Raw genomic sequence first — 14,994 nt, 5'->3', positions numbered from 1 at the left:
TCAACATGAATATTAAAATCCCCTAATATTATAATTTGATCAGAATCTAAGGCAATAGTCGATAGGAAGTCGGAAAACTCAGTTAAAAATTCTGAATATGGGCCGGGGGGGGGCGATGAATAATTATGAGTAAAACAGGTTTTCGAGTTTTCCTGTTCGGGTGACTTATAGACAATATGATGCTTTCAAATGAATTATACGCATTTTTAACTTTAGGGCTGAGAAGTAAGCTAGACTGTGATATTACTGCCAAACCACCTCCTTTTCCTGAAATCCTGGATTTCTGATAGTTAGCATAAGTGGGAGGGGGGTTGCCTCATTCAATCTAACAGTCATCCTGATGGAGCCAATTTTCTGTTAAGGCTTGAAGACTAAGGTTGTTATCAGTAATTAACTCGTTGACTAAGAGGGACTTGGAGGAAATGGATCGAATGTTTAATAAACCACATTTAATGACATAATTCTGCTTGTGAGAACTGCTGTCTGTCACTTTAAGGTTTCTATGACGCGCTCCTTTCATTTGTCTTTCAGCACATAAGCTAAAGCTCGGACCTGCTTGACTTTCCCTGCATGGGTTTTGCAACAGCACTAACCCTAAGGGAGGCTCAGAGGAGCGTTTTACACTGCTGCTCTGCGCCCGGGTCTCGTCTCTGGGTTGTCAGGTTAACAGACTAAGGCTAACAGAAATGTTTCTAGAAAGAAGAGCGGCACCGTCCCGAGTAGGATGGACACCATCTCTCCGCATGAGACCGGGCTTCCCCCAAAACGCGCTCCAGTTATCCACAAAACCAACGCCGTTTTCTGGGCACCATCTATAAAGCCAGCTCATTTCACCCGTTTTTATGCGTACGCCTGGGTCAGAGCTTGCGTGGAGGACCGCACAATTTCCCGTCAAGTTTGCTTTTTATGAATCTCAACTATTGCGTAGAGAGTGGCGTACGCCTTCTTTTGTGCGTACGCAACGTTTATAAATGAGGCCCCAGGACTGCTCAACAAACATGCCCATTTACAGGCAAATCTCCTTTCAAAATTGACTAGTATATTTATAACAAAAACTCTTCTCTCACTCTTTTCCTACAACTTTCATGCTCCTCCTACAATAAAGCTTGACTAAGCTCCTTTCATTGCAAATAAAAAAAACTGCACAAATAAAAATAAAGTAAAACGTGAAAAAAATAATACCCTTAAAAACCTACGGCAAAAAAACAGAACTTACAATACTACCAAATATCTCTTAAATTTATACAATTACAGTCCCAATACATAAAAAAAAACGATTGGAAGACATAGCATTTTCTAAGTACAGCTTTGCCTTCTAATCAAAGAACCAATCAGCGTCAAATGTTCAGTATAATGGCTGATATCACAATGGATCCACCCACATCTTAATAAAAACAGTGATCTCTCCTTCATTTGCTACATCTAACTTTTCAAACATCCAGGACCTCTTTTCATTCAACTTTTGGTAAGAATTGCTCTTCTATGTTCTCATGAACATATAAGTAGACAGCATTGCAAAGGGAGGAGTGGTTAATCTGACCCCTGCAGACCCTCTGATGAAAATGCAGCCACATTCCTTTCTCTCCAAAGACGGGCAATTTTAAACTAATGGAATGAAAAAAAAATCCTTAAAATTCACCAGTTAATGTTATATTTCTGCAAATATTCAGGTAGCATTCATGACATATTGCGTGCATGACCAGCATGCACGCAGCACTTGGTGAGAGATGTCTGAGGTGGCTTGGCCATGTCATGAGAATGGACACAGGCCGCATCTGTGATGATGTGGGGAAATTGCATGTTTTAGTGTGTTTTTTGTGCATGTTTTGCATGCTCGTGGTACCTGTTTTTGCATGCTATGGACACGCCCCCTTGAAACAGAGCTGGCGACCAACAACACCTGTTCCAAATTAGAAGAGAACTATAAGAGTCCTCAGGGGAAAAGCGCAGGAGGTCCACGCTTTGGCAGAAACGTCACGCGCCGGCCGCGAGGCCGCACGCCGGCTGCGGAGGGAAAGCCGAAGGTTGCACGCCGGCAGAGAGATCGCATGCACGCCGGCAGAGATAGCACACGCACGCCCGCACGCAGGGAAGTCGCATGCCGACAGCAGGGCATACGCACACGGGGCGCGGTTGGATCACCGGAGCGACCACCAGTCTGCAGAGCGGTCAACACGCAGTGGCAGGACAGGGACCCTGCCTGTGTTGTAAGTAGCCGGACGTGATTTTGCAGACTGGTTGAACTAAGTCGGCGGGAAGGCTGGTGGCAGCCTGCATCGGAGATTGCCTGGTGCTGCCGTCTGCCTGTCTCCGCAGGATTCCAGCGTGTCCGGACGGCCAGCTGGAGGTGACACGGAGGAGTGTCTGCGTTACTTGCAACCCAAGAGGCGAGGGGAGCCCTGCCTCCCAGGTCCAGGTGTGCATGTCCGGAGGGATCCTCGGCGCAGCGTCGGGAGAAGTCGACCCCAAGGGCCAAGTTTGGCGTGGAGAGGACGCCCCCTGGTCGGGATCAGTGACCCCTCCCTTTGAGCTGCATTTTTAAACGCGTTTTAACTGTTCTTTGGACTTTTAGCCCTCTTTTATTCTGTTTTAACTGCTTTTAGGATTTTTATCTTGTTTTTAATATTGCCTTTGAATTTTTAGACTCATCCCATGCTCGTTTAGGTGTTTTAAACTGGAACCCTGTGGCCATTCGTATTTTTAAATTCTAATAAATTGTCATTGTGGCCAAGAACCCGGGTCCTCTTTGGTGGTGTGCGTGCGCTCTCCCCAGATCATTCCCCTAGCCCTTTAATATCCTCATTCATTTTATTTATTTAACCCATCTTTCAATCCTACAGGCCTTACACATACCTTCTAACACATTCCTAAAGACCTACTCTACAGCGAGCTAGCTGAAGGCTATAGAAGAAGAGGGCGTCCAAAGCTGCGCTTCAAAGACGTCTGCAAGAAGGACATGAGGTGTGGCTCCATTGACCCCTACACATGGGAAAGTCAAGCAGACGATCGCCCCATCTGGAGACTTGCAGTCAGGCAGGGTACAACAGATGCTGAGGCCAAGCGGAACGAGAATGCTGTACAGAAAAGAACCAGGAGGATGCAGCGGCAGCAGTAGCCATCATCCTTCACCTGTACCAAGTGTGGCAGGGACTGCCATTCCAGAATCAGACTGCACAGCCACTCTTGGCGGTGCAGGTAGATTCAACAAGGAGCTACACCATCGTCTCTCAAGACGGACGACTGCAGACGACGATTCGTGACATACATAGCTAAAAGTCTATGAAGTTTGGTGTTGATAGTTGAGAGATGGTAAAAGAAATATTTGTTTGAAGTCCAGACGGAAAAAAAAGCACAGAATTTGTGATGTAAAAATATTTGAAGACGTACCTGACTTGCCCATGGATTCTGAAATTGATGGTAAATTATTTAAGCTCGAGTATTGTGAATATGAGTGATGTTATACCATTTGTACCATTTTTAAAAGCATTTCATTGTTTTTTACTTTCATAGAAAATGGCAAGCCCCGCTAAGCTTCCAAAATATGACACACCTGAAGTAAATGACCTCAGAGTCAAGCTACAAATTCTGGCACTAAGTTCTAGACTGAAACTGGGACTTTAAAAGCCTTATTTCCCTTTTTTCCCAATAACTGATATTATATTTTGGCTTTTTTTTCTCTTAACAGTATTCCAGCCTAGACCAGGGGAAGAAACATACATCAATATGTGAAGTTGGAAAAGAAACATTGGCTTTTGTAATAAGAACCTTAAGAAAAAACAACGCACTATGACCACAAAATAAACTTCTGCAGAAGGAGATACATCATCAAGAAGAAGAAGTACAACGCCTATCGCATGTGATGGACAATTTAAAAGCTCCATCACACGGTAAATCACAACTCAAATCCAATATACTCAACTCAACTCAACTTTATTTATTTATATAGCGCCTTTCATTTTGGTTAAAAACACAAAGCGCTTAACATAAGAACAGATAAAACAGTCATAAAAAATGAAAGTTGTTCAAAACAGAAAACAAACGACAATCCCACAAAGAAGGTACCCCTCCCTCACCACCCCCCGCCCCCATCCCCACCCACCCAGTTACCCCAGTAGAACAGTGAACAGAAACAAATAACTGCAGTTGAAGAAGGTCTGGCTTGGTACTGCTGTGAGGAAACGATATCATGGGGATCCATTCATTCCAAGGCCCAGCCCGACCACAGGGGCCATTACCGCAGCGCCCGCCCAACACAGGGCAGCCCAGGGCCCCATCCATGGCTATTAGACCACAGAGTGGGACCCCAGCCCGCCCAACCAGAACGGGCACCACAGCAACGGCACGCCCTACAGGTCAAGCTGGTGGTGCCCAAGAACGATGGATCCCCCAGAGGAAACACTGGAGTAAAAAACATCAGAATAAAAAATAAAAATGATCATAAAATAACAACAATAAAAATAGAAAAAGATAAAAAATAAAATAAGATATAAGAATGTTAGTAATTAAAAAATAAAAAACGTCAGTGATTAAAACATAACCTAAGTATCATTGGTAAAATAACAATAAAAAGATTTGCATATTAGAAACAAAGATAATAATAGTCCTTACAAGAAAATAAATAAATAAATAGATAAATAAATAAACAAATAAATATGTAAATAAATACCTCAATTAATAAATAGATGAATAATAAAAGACATAAGGAATGATCAAAGTCATATAAAAGCCAGACTAAAAAGGTGGGTCTTTTATAGTTATATAGTTCAACAACTTTAACCAACAATCACTTTCATAATATTACCTGACCTGTTTTCTTTTTCCTAGAAATAACAGATGAAGAACTACTGGGAACTGTTGAAAACATTTGTATAATTGTAAATGTGTGTTGATTTTACTTCCAAATGCAAATAACACATTTTACAAAACCATTTCATTCTTACAAATTTAGGGGTGTGTATTGGCAATGGCGATACGATGCGTATCCTGATATTTTACTGAAACACATTTTTTCATATTTTTTTTTAAATATGACTGAAAAAAACTACCAGAATTTCAATATGTCTTAGATTAACTTCCTTATACGTTTTTTGTTTAAAAAACATTTTATTGAAGCACCCTTTTCTCTGTTTTTATGCTTTTTAGAGCGAGAACCCTGATAAAACAAGTGCAGAACTGAAACAGATCATGATAGGAATCTATGTGATCAAACATCCATGTGGAGATGCTGCTCAATCACCAGAGGACATACGTTGAAGGTGTTGCAGTCAAGATGTTGCCAGTGCTTATGCACTACTGTTTGGCCTCGTGTATGGCCTTAACCTGAGCTACCCTTCTGACCTCAAGCACACTTTTGAGTATATTCAAAAGGTCCTCATGGAGCTAGAGTCACATCAGCTTTCAACAAAAGTCCAGAAGTTAAAGTACAAGCTGCTGAACTAATGTCCTACAGTTTTTGTTACCTGGGACATTGTTCATTGTGCATAGAGATTTTATGTTGCTTTCCGCTGATTGGCTATACCTGTTAACTTCTTTATAAACTGGTATTTAAAGAAAAGCCTGTTTTGATGGTTTTGTGCTCAAACTCTAGAAAGTGCTGTTAAGACAAATGTTGTTGCTGTTACCCCAGACATAGTGTATGAAGATATGGGCATTTTCTCGCTGGACCAGTTAACTGTTATTAAAGAAAAAGACCATTTTGCCTGTTTAAATAAGAGCTATGACTAATTTTGTCAATTTTCCTTTTCCCCTTCCACCTTACAGGCTTTATTAATATATTAGGTATTTTCTAGGACAAACTAAAGTCAATTAAGTTTAGCGTGACTACACTGAGTTATTTTAAGTCAATAACATTGTTTAGCTTTAATATATTTTCATAATATTGACTGAACTTAACCAAATAAACATACGTTCAATGTGAATGTTGTACATAGAAACAAAGCAAACCATTTCAGTAGCACCAACTTAAGAATGCACTGTACAACATATTCCTAAGAAAACGCTGTACAACGTACTTAATTGAAATGAGTAAATCAGACGTAAAGGAATGCATTAATATCCAATTGACAATTACGTGGAACCACTTGACATAGTCTTGAAGTAAAGCGAACATTTGTTTTTTGAGTGCAGAAGCCATCTTTCATAGTTTTGTTTCTGCATTTATGAGGTGAAACATTAAATATACAAGCAACATAACAGCAGGCTACAAAGGAATGTATTCTAAATGGAACGTTTGAATAGATTTTGTAAGAAGTAGACTGCTGCTGGAGAATCTCATCTCTTTGAACTGGGATAAACCTTTTGTCTATTCGACGCTGTGACGTCATTTCCGGGTGAGCTATTCCCAGTGCTAGTTGTGTGACTGCTGTCCTCTTGTTTAGCATTAGCCTTACTACTATTGCTTACTCTAAGGGTTATCTGGGTTAATATTCACATCTAGTACCTTTTATTAGCGAATTCACCACTGTTAAACCGCTTGCTGTTCACTTTTCTCATTTTGCTAAATAAACCACTTCTCTTTACTTAAACACCGCTAGCCTTAGCTTAGAACCTAGCATGGCCACCACTCCTTCCGCCTCTCCTCCTCTCTCCTGCCCCATGTGCCATATGTTTAGTGATGACCCTGCCTCCTTTAGTGAAGATAGCGGTAGGTGTGTTAAGTGTAGTCTTGTGTTAGACTTGGAGGCCAGGCTGGAGCAGTTAGAAGCGCGGCTCCGCACAGTGGAAGCTAAGCCGGCTAGCCAGGTCGTTACTCGTAGCGCGGGCCGCGCTACCAGGGCTAACTTTGTTAGCACCCCAGCGCCCTCCCAACAGCCGGGAGACAGTCAGGGGTTTGTACCGACTGGGAGGAAACATAGTGCTAAACGCAAAAACTTAGAGCACCCGAGACTCCACGTTAGTAATAGGTTCTCCCCCCTCAGCGACACACCCGCTGAACACTCAACTCTGGTTATAGGCTCTTCTGAAGTTAGAAACGTGGAGCTCCCAGCGGCTACAGTTAGGTGTTATCCGGGGGCCAGAGTTGGTGACATCGAGGGGAACCTTAGGATGTTAGCTCAGAGTAAGTCCAGGTTCCGTCGAGTCGTGATTCACGCAGGCGGTAATGATGCCCGACGGAGACAGTCAGAGGTGGTTAAGTTAAACGTAGCTTCGGTGTGTAAACTGGCTAAGACGATGTCCAACACTGTAATTTTCTCTGGTCCCCTGCCGAACTTAGTCAATGATGAAATGTACAGCCGCTTTTCATCATTTAACCGCTGGCTTTCTAGATGGTGCCCAGAAAACGGCGTTGGTTTTGTGGATAACTGGAGCGCGTTTTGGGGGAAGCCCGGTCTCATGCGGAGAGACGGCGTCCATCCCACCCGGGACGGTGCCGCTCTTCTTTCTAGAAACATTTCTGCTAGCCTTAGTCTGTTAACCTGACAATCCAGAGACGAGACCCGGGCGCAGAGCAGCAGTGTAAAACGCTCCTCTGAGCCTCCCTTAGGGTTAGTGCTGGTGCAAAACCCATGCAGGGAGAGTCAAGCAGGTCCTAGCTTTAGCTTATGTGCTGAAAGACAAATGAAAGGAGCGCGTCATAGAAACCTTAAAGTGACAGCAGTTCTCACAAGCAGAATTATGTCATTAAATGCGGTTTATTAAACATTCGATCCATTTCCTCCAAGTCCCTCTTAGTCAATGAGTTAATCATTGATAACAACCTTAGTCTTTTAGCCTTAACAGAAACTTGGCTCCATCAGGATGACTATGTTAGATTGAATGAAGCAACCCCCCCCACTTATGCTAACTATCAGAAATCCAGGATTTCAGGAAAAGGAGGTGGTTTGGCAGTAATATCACAGTCTAGCTTACTTCTCAGCCCTAAAGTTAAAAATGCTTATAATTCATTTGAAAGCATCATATTGTCTTTAAGTCACCCAAACAGGAAAACTCGAAAACCTGTTTTATTCATAATTATTTATCGCCCCCCCGGCCCATATTCAGAATTTTTAACTGAGTTTTCTGACTTCCTATCGACTATTGTCTTAGATTCTGATCAAATTATAATATTAGGGGATTTTAATATACATGTTGATGACCCCAGTGACTGCCTAGGAAAGGCTTTTGCAGCTTTATTAGATGATGTTGGTTTCACCCAAAGTGTGAATGAACCCACTCACTGTCATAAGCACACCCTGGATCTTGTTCTAACCCATGGTATCGAGATAAGCCAGCTGAGTTTCCTTCCTCTTAACCCCATCATTTCTGATCACTTTATGATTACCTTCCAGCTTACACTGGAACATCCTTCTGCCCCAGTGAATAAGAAACAGCTTAGAAGAACCTTAACTGACCGTTCTGTGTCTGAGTTTAAACACACAGTTCAGCCAGTACTTAGTGATATTCTGAGAAAATACTCTGAGACCAGCTCCCATAGCATCAGTCCTAGTATAAATGACCACTTTGTTAATGATGCCTTACAAGCCCTCAGGAGTACACTCGATGTTGTTGCCCCCTTGAAACCTAAGTTCGTAAGACAAAACCGAGTAGCACCGTGGTTTAACGCTGAAACTCGTTCTCTTAAACAAGAAACCCGTAAGTTGAAAAGAGAATGGCGCCGCTCCGGTTCAGAGCAGTCTCTGGATATCTGGAAACATAGCCTATTAAATTATAAAAAAGCTCTGCGTAGAGCTAGAAGCCAGTACTATTCAACCTTAATATCAGAGAATGGAAACAATCCAAGATTTCTTTTTAGCACTATAGCTAAATTAACTCGCAGTCAGAGCTCAGTAGAACCACATGTTCCTGTTTCTCTCAGCTCTGATGATTTTCTTACATTTTTCGATAGTAAAATCTCAAATATTAGACATAAGTTAAATCAAGTTATTCCTACTATCAGCCCAGAACAGGCTGAAGCGGTAGAAATGGAGGCATCTATAGAAACCTCTGTAACATTAGACTGCTTCACTATTGTGGATCAAGCGGAAATAACATCAATTATTACGTCCTCCAAATCCTCAACGTGTCTGTTAGACCCAATTCCCACTAGACTTTTTAAAGAAACTTTTCCCCTAATTAATGATCCCATATTAACAATGATAAATGCCTCTCTGGAAACGGGTTACGTGCCACAGTCTTTTAAATATGCAGTTGTTAAACCTCTTCTGAAAAAGCCCAGTTTGGATCCTAGCATCTTGGCCAACTATAGACCGATATCAAACCTGCCCTTTATTTCTAAAATCCTAGAAAGAGTTGTAGTTAAGCAGCTTTACTGCCACCTACAGGACAACAGCCACTTTGAAGACTTTCAGTCGGGGTTTAGACCTCACCACAGTACGGAAACTGCACTAGTTAGAGTCTCTAATGACTTGTTATTGGCCTCAGAAAAGGGACTACTTTCTATTCTGGTCCTGTTGGACCTCAGTGCAGCCTTTGACACTATCGACCACAGTATTTTACTCCATAGATTAGAGCAGGACATAGGGATCAGAGGATCTGCTCTCCAGTGGTTTAGATCCTATCTGTCCGATAGGTATCAGTTCGTTAATGTAAATGGGCATTCCTCTCAGTGCACTCGAGTCAACTATGGAGTCCCACAGGGCTCAGTCTTGGGACCGATCCTGTTTACGCTTTATATGCTACCCCTAGGAAACATAATCAGGAAACACAGCATTAATTTTCATTGTTATGCCGACGATACGCAGTTGTATTTATCCATGAAGCCTGACCAGAATGACCAGATAGAGAAACTGAACGCCTGCATCAGTGACATCAAGACCTGGATGACAATTAATTACCTCCTCTTGAACCCAGAAAAAACTGAGGTCATTATACTTGGTCCTAAAAACCTCAGAGATGCTCTGTCTGCTCAGATAGTCTCCCTGGATGGCATAAGTATAGCCCCCAATTCCACAGTTAGAAACCTTGGGGTTTTACTTGACCAGGATTTATCATTTAAGGCTCACATATCTCAGGCGTGTAGAACTGCCTTTTTTCACCTGCGGAATATTGCTAAGATCAGAAATATACTTTCTAAGGCTACGTTCACACTGCAGGGCTTAATGCTCAATTCCGAATTTTTGAAAAAATCCGAATTGTTTGCTAGACCGTTCACATTTCCTAGTAAATCCGAACTTTTGTGATCTACAGTGTGACCGTGACACGACCCAAACGAGACCCGCATGCGCAGAAGAGTTTTCAACGGTGAACGACGTCACTCGTTGTTTGCGGAAGTAGCTAACGTGAACAATGGATGCCGACAACTGTGTTGCCAACAGCGGAGCACTTTTACCATTATTGATTTTATTATCACGAAGTCGCCGGGACTATAACAGTCTTCTCATTTTCAGAAGAAAGTTAAAAAGGAGGAGAGCGAGGGTTTTGGCCATGGCGTATAGTGAAGCTGTGCTATCAACGTCGATAGAGAGGAACGTTTGGGTGCGGAGTCGCAGCCAGGAGTGGTGGGATACTGATGTGAGTGGCTTCACTGATGCAGAATTTATCAGTAACTTTAGGATGACCAGATCCACCTTCAATTACGTCTGTGAGCGCCTTCGATTAACTCTGTCACGAGAGGAGACGTGTCTGCGGCGGCCCATAACAGTGCAGAAACGCGTTGGAGTTGGACTGTATTGGCTAGCAACAGGCGCGTGCTATCGTACGGTAGCAAACTTGTTCGGCATAGCAAGGTCCACAGTCTGCTCCATTGTACGCGAGTTCTGCGAGGCAGTTCGCCGTGTCCTCATGCCCCAGTATATCAAACTGCCCAAAGGCGGTGACCTGCAAGAGGTAATCGAAGGCTTCCAGCAGCGATGGGGTTTCCCGCAGTGTGGAGGAGCTATTGATGGCAGTCATATCCCCATCATTGCTCCAGAGGATAACCACACAGAGTATTTCAACCGCAAAGGGTGGCATTCAGTTCTGCTCCAGGGTGTCGTGGATCATCGATTTTGGTAAGAAATATAGATATTGTACTTTTATTATCGTTTTAAGTACTATACTTGCCTCACTTTCTTTTGATAGAACCATATACATCTGCAAGAATATTATCCTTGAAAATACTGTACATAGGAAACAGAACACTGTTGAGTAATCTAACACGGTCTTCCACCAGCTTCACCAACATCTATGCTGGATGGCCAGGGAGTGTCCATGATGCAAGGGTTCTCCGGAATTCCCATGTGTACTCACTCGCAGAGAGAGGGGAGCTTTTCCCGCCAGTGAGTAATCCAGTAATAGTGATGTAAAATGTGTACAATGTCTTTTATTTATTCGGATCTTTTTGTGCTTTCAAATCGTAAGGGCACTGAGGAGATAATGGGCGTTCAAGTGCCAATCATGCTGCTCGGTGACCCGGCTTATCCCCTTCGAAGCTGGCTGTTAAAAGGGTACTGTGACACAGGGACCCTGACAGCTGAGCAGAGGAACTTCAATGTGCGCCACAGCAGAGCCAGGATGACTGTGGAGTGCGCTTTCGGCCGACTGAAGGGCCGGTGGAGGTGCCTTGCTAAACGGCTGGATGTGGACGTTTCCCTGGTCCCCACCATAATCGGTGCATGTTGCACACTCCACAACTTGTGTGAAATGCACGGGGAGACTTATGAAGACGCTGGTGGAAATGTTCCTAATGCTGAGAGATGGGCTGAAGGAAGGGGATTTGTTGATGTGCAGCCATCAAGAGTCAGAGAAGCATTGACTCAGCTTTTTTTTAGCCAAAGTTAAGCCACAAAATGGGCTGTCACAATAATTTCAAGGTCGTTTAACAATTTGTACCTTTTGGCCTCAATGTTAGTTTCTGTCTTTACTATTACAAGGTCTTCATTATTCTGAAATCTGTTTTTATAGGTCTTGCATCATTTTTTGACGTTACTTGTGTGTAAAATAAAGTTGAACTTCATTTTTTAAAAGCCATTCCGATGTTTCATGTGGTATTTGTAAGTGAGTTGATTTGCATTAAGTGTTAAATATATTTAAAAAGGAATTCAATTAAAAACACTTTATTTAGGCCTACACTAGGATTATATTGTATGCTGGAGCTTATTTCAAAGCAAAATTGACACAAATGAAAAGAAATAACCTCAGGACATATACAACTTTATTTTAAAAACTTGAGTAAAATTTTACATATAAGTGACCGTCACACTTGAACGTTGTGCAAAACCTACTGCCTGAACTGGCATAAATGTTTTGGAAAATTTAGAAACTCGTATAGTGAGTTTCATCATCTTTGCACTGGGAAGGTTGCAGAGGATCCTCGTCAAAAGCCTGTGTGTGTCCCGGTGCCTGGGAAAAAGGCTGATTGATATGAGGATGTTGAAAAGTGTTATTGAAGGGCAGTCTATTTAAATCTGGGAAAAAGGGCCGGCGCGGGGTGGGAGACGGAGAGGAAGCCACAGGAAACCGTGTGAAAGGAGTAGGCGAAGGAATCGGGCTGTAAAGATGAGAAGAGTTCATTGGGGCTTGGTGTGACTGTGGCAGCGGGAATGATCTCTCCATAAACCGTGTCATCATTGCAAACATTTTTTTTTCATGCTCATGCTGAGCTGCTTGCATCTTAAGTAAGATGTCTGTGTCATCCTCTTTAAGGGCAGTGGTGATCTTGTTTGCAAATGCATCCAGCGTTGCCTCCATCTTAGATTTCCTTTTTCTGCTCCTGGCAGAAGTAGCTGTAAAAAACAACAAAAATCAGATCAAAATAAGGACTACCAAGATTATTTTTTTTATTAGTACAATAATAAGCTTTAACAGTAGAAAAAGTCTTCAGGTGTGGGGGTTAAGAGGTTAATGGGGTTAGAAAACGATCAGAATACAACCAAGAACATACATGCAGTGGATGTGGAGGATCCATTGCTGTTTACAGACGACGCTGAAGATGATGCAAGCTCTTCACTTGTGGACGCAGAACTTCCATCTGAGGTGGAAGGCGAAGGAGTTGCAAGGAACGCATCACCTGTGTATATAATTAACAAACTGTCACACATTGTATTTAAATGTTATAAAGTTAAGTCACAGTGGCTATGCCATGTGCAAATAACTCACCTGTATCACCGCAAGACCGACCAGCCAGGCTGGCCGCGACGGCTGCGGGACCTGGGCCCTCCTCCTCGGGCTCCTCTTGAGCAAAGCAGCTGTCCAACAGTTCAACTGGCTGGACGCTGGGCTTATCCCCCAAAATGCGGTCCAGCTCTTCATAAAACGGACATGTAATCCGTTGACGCCCACTTTGTTTATTCCAGTCCTTTACCTCCTTGTATTTTGCTCGGAGGCTTTTAATTTTTCTCTGGCACTGGAGCCAGGATCTTCTGTATCCCCGCTCGTTTATTTCTCTCGCAATTTCTTCAAAAACCGCCCTGTTCCTATACGAGCCCTCAAGTTTTGCCTGGATAGAACGATCGCCCCATATACTGATCAAATCGGTCACCTCGCTTCCCTTCCACTGACCGGTCTCAGATGCAGCGTCCGCCATTGTTGCTGTTTTCGTCGTCGTTCCCGCCTAATCTAACGCAGAATGATGACGTTTGTAGCGTATTGATGACGTACGATTCGGAATTGTGTGGCCTGCCCGGTCAGACGGCGGTCGCAATTGAAAAGAACGGCTACAATTCGGAATCAGGCCGGCAAATCCACGGGGCCTGGGTCGCAATTGAAAAGATCGGATCTGTGCCATTCAGACTGTCATGAAAAGATCGGAATTGGGCCACTTAGGGGCAAAAAATTCGGAATTGGGTCGTTTCAGCCTGCAGTGTGAACGTAGCCTAAGAGTGATGCTGAAAAACTCATCCATGCATTTGTTACGTCGAGGCTGGATTACTGTAACTCCTTGTTAGCAGCGTGTCCTAAGAGTTCCTTAAGAAGTCTCCAGCTTGTTCAGAACGCAGCTGCTAGATTGTTAGCTGGAACTAGCAGAAGAGATCACATCACTCCTGTGTTAGTTTCGCTCCATTGGCTCCCAGTTGATTCCAGAATCAAGTTCAAGATCCTCCTGTTAACCTATAAGGCCTTACATGGAATGGCCCCGTCCTATATTAAGGACCTCATAGTCCCTTACCATCCAATCAGAACACTTCGCTCGCAAAATGCAGGACTGCTTGTGGTTCCTAGAATTAGTAAAAGTACGGTTGGAGGTAGAGCGTTTAGCCACCACGCCCCTGTCTTATGGAATAAACTCCCAGCTCATGTAAGAGAGGCCGACTCAGTTTCTACATTCAAAGTTAGACTGAAAACATTCCTCTTTGGACAGGCTTATTGTCAGACTAGTTAGTATTCAGAGATTATTTAACTTAATGTTAGTTTGTTTAAATTAAACTTAATAATAACTATTTCTTTCAAAAGGCTGCTAGAAGTTGAAGCTGGGGTAACTATGGTGCACTGGGGTTCTGTCCTCTTTCTTTTTTTACTTCTACCCTTCCTCTCCTCTATTCTTGATCATAATTTATCATTTAGTTCTCCATGCCTCTGTTTGGTACAGTGCGATTCATGTATTGTCCCTCTTTTCCTCTCCCCTCCTGGGGAGTGGGAGTGCTTCCAGACTCCAGTTGTTTCATCCGTGCTCCAGTTCCTGACAGTTTACCTCGCCTTTGCTCCTGCTCCTACACCTGGCTGTGGATTCTGCCTCTGGCTCATCTCTGGCTTATCTCTGGCTTGTCTCTGCTCTGTACCTGACCGAGTACCTCGTCTCTGCTCCTGCTCCTACACCTGGCTGTGGTTCCTGTCTCCGGCTCGACTCGCGCCTTTGACTGTCCCCACAACCACGGCTGGATGAAGCTCGTCTGCTGGACTTTTATATATGTAGTTGTAGAGATAGATAAGTTAATTCTTCTCTACGAGTTCTGGTAAATCGCCTGTCCGTCCTGGGGGAGGATCCCTCCTTCATGTGGGCACCCCTGAGGTTTCTTCGTTTTTTCCGGAATCCGTTTTTTTTGGGAGTTTTTCCTTACCGCGAAGGGGGGTCTAAGGGCAGGGATGCCAGTATAGCTTAGTCAGTTTGTTAGTTCATTTTAGTATTTTTCTATTGAACTC

General features: G+C 43.2%; 2 protein-coding genes across 2 annotated transcripts; one reads left to right on the top strand and one right to left on the bottom strand.

The window, feature by feature from the left end:
• Nucleotides 1-10,188: 10,188 nt before the first annotated feature.
• On the top strand, nucleotides 10,189-11,884 carry LOC105358416 (protein ANTAGONIST OF LIKE HETEROCHROMATIN PROTEIN 1-like). Its single transcript, XM_020701043.2, has 3 exons — nucleotides 10,189-10,928; nucleotides 11,090-11,195; nucleotides 11,278-11,884. Exons 1-3 carry the CDS (start codon nucleotides 10,225-10,227, stop codon nucleotides 11,695-11,697), a joined length of 1,230 nt encoding a protein of 409 aa, XP_020556702.2. The 5' UTR covers nucleotides 10,189-10,224; the 3' UTR covers nucleotides 11,698-11,884.
• Nucleotides 11,885-12,053: 169 nt separating this feature from the next.
• On the bottom strand, nucleotides 12,054-13,625 carry LOC105358414. Its single transcript, XM_023966151.1, has 3 exons — nucleotides 13,015-13,625; nucleotides 12,800-12,925; nucleotides 12,054-12,641 (listed from the first exon to the last, which is right to left on the bottom strand). Exons 1-3 carry the CDS (start codon nucleotides 13,439-13,441, stop codon nucleotides 12,172-12,174), a joined length of 1,023 nt encoding a protein of 340 aa, XP_023821919.1. The 5' UTR covers nucleotides 13,442-13,625; the 3' UTR covers nucleotides 12,054-12,171.
• Between the last annotated feature and the right edge of the window lie 1,369 nt (nucleotides 13,626-14,994).

Source organism: Oryzias latipes, chromosome 18 (genome assembly GCF_002234675.1).
Source record: "Oryzias latipes chromosome 18, ASM223467v1".
Classification (NCBI taxonomy): domain Eukaryota; kingdom Metazoa; phylum Chordata; class Actinopteri; order Beloniformes; family Adrianichthyidae; genus Oryzias; species Oryzias latipes.
This window is presented reverse-complemented; position numbering and strand designations above follow the sequence as displayed.

Excerpts from the sequence above, each read along its gene's own strand:
- LOC105358416 (XM_020701043.2), top strand. The coding sequence starts at position 10,225 with ATGGATGCCGACAACTGTGTTGCCAACAGCGGAGCACTTTTACCATTA. Across the intron at positions 10,929-11,089 it reads GTCGTGGATCATCGATTTTG|CTTCACCAACATCTATGCTG; the intron begins GTAAGAAATATA and ends GTCTTCCACCAG. Across the intron at positions 11,196-11,277 it reads GAGGGGAGCTTTTCCCGCCA|GGCACTGAGGAGATAATGGG; the intron begins GTGAGTAATCCA and ends TCAAATCGTAAG.
- LOC105358414 (XM_023966151.1), bottom strand. The coding sequence starts at position 13,441 with ATGGCGGACGCTGCATCTGAGACCGGTCAGTGGAAGGGAAGCGAGGTG. Across the intron at positions 12,926-13,014 it reads TCGGTCTTGCGGTGATACAG|GTGATGCGTTCCTTGCAACT; the intron begins GTGAGTTATTTG and ends TTATATACACAG. Across the intron at positions 12,642-12,799 it reads ATCCTCCACATCCACTGCAT|CTACTTCTGCCAGGAGCAGA; the intron begins GTATGTTCTTGG and ends TGTTTTTTACAG.